Source organism: Phragmites australis, chromosome 3, assembly GCF_958298935.1.
Source record: "Phragmites australis chromosome 3, lpPhrAust1.1, whole genome shotgun sequence".
NCBI lineage: Eukaryota > Viridiplantae > Streptophyta > Magnoliopsida > Poales > Poaceae > Phragmites > Phragmites australis.
Window position 1 is genome coordinate 16,014,236 of NC_084923.1, and position 4,153 is coordinate 16,018,388.

At 43.9% G+C, this 4,153-nt stretch overlaps 1 protein-coding gene across 1 annotated transcript; it reads right to left on the reverse strand.

Annotated features, from left to right (window-relative positions):
• Window positions 1-703: 703 nt before the first annotated feature.
• On the reverse strand, window positions 704-3,007 carry LOC133911021 (uncharacterized). Its single transcript, XM_062353249.1, has 3 exons — window positions 2,406-3,007; window positions 1,051-1,189; window positions 704-973 (listed from the first exon to the last, which is right to left on the reverse strand). Exons 1-3 carry the CDS (start codon window positions 2,893-2,895, stop codon window positions 964-966), a joined length of 639 nt encoding a protein of 212 aa, XP_062209233.1. The 5' UTR covers window positions 2,896-3,007; the 3' UTR covers window positions 704-963.
• Window positions 3,008-4,153: the final 1,146 nt, after the last annotated feature.

The following is a 4,153-nucleotide window of genomic DNA, read 5'->3' on the forward strand; positions in this document are numbered from 1 at the left end:
CACGACGGGCCCGGCCGGCACGGTGGAGGCACGTTGGGCCCGTCAGCACTCAAAAAGATAGGAAAAAATCAAAAATAATAGCTAAAAAAATCCCAAAAAATAAAAAAAATATAGAAAATAAATACATAACATCTTTATTGATTGGTTGCCTCGTTAAAAACCTTTCTACTAGAAGGAAAAAAGAGTACAACCTATGATTATGCTCCGAAAATTACATGGTTTCATTAGAAACCCCAGAATTTTGCTTGCAATTTTTAATATGCTTCCTCAAGTGTCCCGTTCCATTTGGAGATCTGGCACCTATTTCTATGCTGCATATATTACACTTAGCAAATCTTACCTGTTCCCCGTTAATTTCTCTGAAGACCTTTTCAAAATGTTGCCACACCCATGACCATGCACGCGAGTTCTCGGCGTCTTGATCCATGAATTGAAATATGGAATTGGTTTCTTGATGTGAAGTGACTACTTGCTACTTGGCTAGCAAATAGGAAAAGAGAGATGGGTGGGCAGGGTGGGCAATGAGAATACATGGAGTTTGAGATGGAGTATATGGTATTTATAGGCCACGATGAGAGGAGAGGTAGGTGAGGGTGGGGCCGCGGGGGGTATTTTAAAAAAATAAACAAAAAACATGAATAAAATAAAAAAAAACTTAGAAATAATAGGGGCACATGATTAATTCTAAAAATGAGCTTTATTGATAGGTTGTCTCATTAAAAACCTTTCTAGCAAAGGAAAAAAGAGTACAACCTAGCTCAGAAAATTTGAAATTACACGTTCTCATCAGCATCTAGATACAAATTTTGGAATGATTCTTCAAGCTCAGTATTTTCTGCAGTGTGTTGCATTCGTGCTTCAGCTTGTTCCCAATCCTTTACTATGGTGAGTATTTCAACCATCTCACTTGACAGATTTGTTCTTCTCTCTTCGATTATCCTTCCTGTAAGACTGAAGGCAGCCTCAGAAGAAACTGTAGATACAGGAACCGTTAACAAATCTCGCGCTAACAGTGAAAGCACTGGATAATTCGTCTTGTGCTCATGTCACCATTGCAGTATGTTGAAGTTTTCTTGTTCGTGGCTGATAACGTCACTGTCGATGAAGGTAGTTAGCTCCCCTCCGGATGTTGGAATTCCGGTGCCCGTAGACGATCGTGACGAAGAGTCTGAACTTCTTGATGAAGAACCTGCACCAAATATTTTCCCCCACGTTGTCGTCTTCTTACTTGTTGTGGGTGCTAGTGGAGGTCGTTGCAGGTGAACTCCGCCATACTTTGTTTCATATTTACTATAAATTTCGAATAACTTAGAATGAATATTAGTATAATAATTAGAATAATCATGGCCAAGAGCATCACCTAGAATTGCGAGAACTCTACAGAAAGCTGCAATTTTAGCTCTAGGATCTAAAATAAAGGCAAAAGCGTATAACAAAGGAATTTCTTTCCAATACTTTAAGAATTTAGATTTCATAGGAACTACACAATCTCTTAGAAGATTGTCATTTTCATAGTTGTTTTAATGAGTAGCAATTTCAACAATATTATGCACTACTAAATAAGATGTTGGATAATAATCTCCTGATAAACTCATAGTTGAATCATAAAAAAATTCAAGAAACTCCAGTATCCTTTCAGCAACATACCAATGCGCTTCCGTGAGTAAAGTTTGACCCCATGTTGATGGTAATGTGTATGAATAAACACACCAAATGTGCTCTTATATGGTATATAATTTTTTTAAGCATCAATAAAGTAGAGTTCCATCTCACCGGCATGTCCAAAGTAAACTTACGTGGACGCACACCCATTGTAACACAATACTGTTTATATGCTGCAATTCGTTGGTTAGAGGAGTTCACAAAAGATATTGCAGTACGAAAATCTTCTAAGTATCGCGACAACCTCTTCAAACCGGATTTTACTATAAGATTGATAATATGACAAGCACAACGTTGATGTAACCAGAAAGATTCAGCATAAGTACTAAACAACGGAGTAAGAATATCCATTGCTCTAGAATTTGCACCGGCATTATCTAAAGTGATAGAAAATATTTTATTCATGAGGCCAAAGTCTGCAACTACTTGAGATATTTTTTCAGCAATATTTTCACCGGTATGCGCGTTGTCAATCAAACGAAAACCTATTATTCTCTTTTCTAATTCCCAATTATTATTAACAAAATGAGCAACCACACTAAGATAATCCTCTCTAGCCCTACCTGCCCATTTGTCCGAGGTCAAAGCAACTGAAAATGTACATGTTTGCAACATTTCTTTAAGCTTGCTACGACACACATTATAGTATTTTACCATATCCCTACTAGTTGTCTGTCTAGAAACATGCGTGAACCTAGGATTATGAGCTTGCTTAATGTAATCTTCAAATGCAGCAGACTCACCGATATTGAGTGGTAGATCCGCTCTTGCAATGAAGCGACATAGCTCTTTTCGAGCATTAGCAGAGTCGTACTCCCAATGATGAACAGAGCCGTCGGGGTTGTACTGCAACACCGTCTGCTTCATGGCTGCTCCACTCTTTCGCTTGCAACTTATGGCGTGCCTCTTCAAGTGCCCCGTTCCACCCGAGGGCTTTGCAGATAATTCATTTTTACAAATATAACATCTAGCATACCTGACACTTACCCCATCTTCCTCTTTGTAGATCCTTTCAAAGTCTTGCCAAACTTCAGAAGTACCGGCTCTTGATCTTTTAGACCCGCTGCTTGCTAATGTGTGCGCACTTGTAGAGCCTGACGATGGAACTGCTGCTGCATCACCTGGATCTGGATGTGAACCAACCGGAGGTTCACCGTCGGGTCCATCATCACCTGCAGCACTGGTATCAAAGGGGCCGTAGTCCCCTGTGAGTCCTTGGAGAAAAAAAATCATGATCTATGGATGTATCATGATCACCGGCATCCATGATCAATGTCGAATGACACTACAAAAATTGCAAATATTCAGAGTTAGAAATAATCAAGTAATAAAACTAATAATAAAATAAGACTCAACAACGATGCAAAAAAAAATCACCAAGATTTCTTCAACTTCAAGATAGCAAGTCAGCAGGATGATGATTTTGGAATTGCTCGGATTTTTTTGCAACAATTCAAACTAATTTTACCAAATTATCGCTAATTCTCACGAACTTTGAAACAAGAATGAGAGGAGGAAATAAGAGAGAAAATGGTGTTGCTGGTGTGGAATGGAAGGGCAAGGTGCTCCTCTATTTATAGGTGAAAAATGGTGTTTTTTGCAATTTTTTTCGAATTTTTTGGAGCTCAAACGGTCACAAAACGGCTATAAAATTCAAAAATATCGGGTTAACAGGTTAAACGGGCCGTTCCCGGCCCGTTTAACCCGTTAACCCGCGTGCCCCCGCCGGCCCATCATGCCCCCACATGCCGGCCGGGCCGTGCCCCCCGCGGTGGGCCGTGCCATGTCGTGCCGGCCCGGCCGTGCCGTGGGCCGCTGCGTGCCGAGCCGGCACGGTGGGCCGTGCCGTGCCGGGCCGACCGTGCCGGGATGGGCCGCCGCGTTCCCGGGCCGCGCCGTGCCGGCCCAGCCCGGCCGTGCCTCCTGGGCCACTCGTGCCTGAGCCGGACCGTGCCGTGCCGGGCCATGCCCGTGCCTGCCGTGGGCCGGGCCGTGCCCGTGTCGGCCCGTTGTGCCGGCCCGCCGTGCCGCACGCTTGGCCCAGGCACGGCCCGTGACCTCGTGCCGTGCCGGCCTGGGTCGGACCGTGCCTGGGCCGTGCCTACAGTTCCGTGCCTCGGGCCGGCCCAGTAAGCACGGTCCATTTGGACATCTTTAGGATGCATAGCCAAGGGCAGGAGAAGGAGGAGCAGAATCGGCACCGAAGGCCGGTGGAGCAGACATGGCTGATCGTGGAAGGCCGAGGAGCTTAGGGCACTAATACAATGTGATAATGTTGTGATTGAATGCGCACTGTATTCATAGTAGCAACAGCTTATTTATAGATTACATGAGCGTTTGGGTGCTAGGGTGTGGTTACAAAGTTGTTACGGATCATAGATGAGTGCACAGATGAGAGCCACCGTTGTGCTTCAGTTAGATAAGACTGCGGGTAGCCTTGTCTCGGTAACGGTGCTTGACTTTGTCTCGCTAGCAATATGTGGATTGTGTC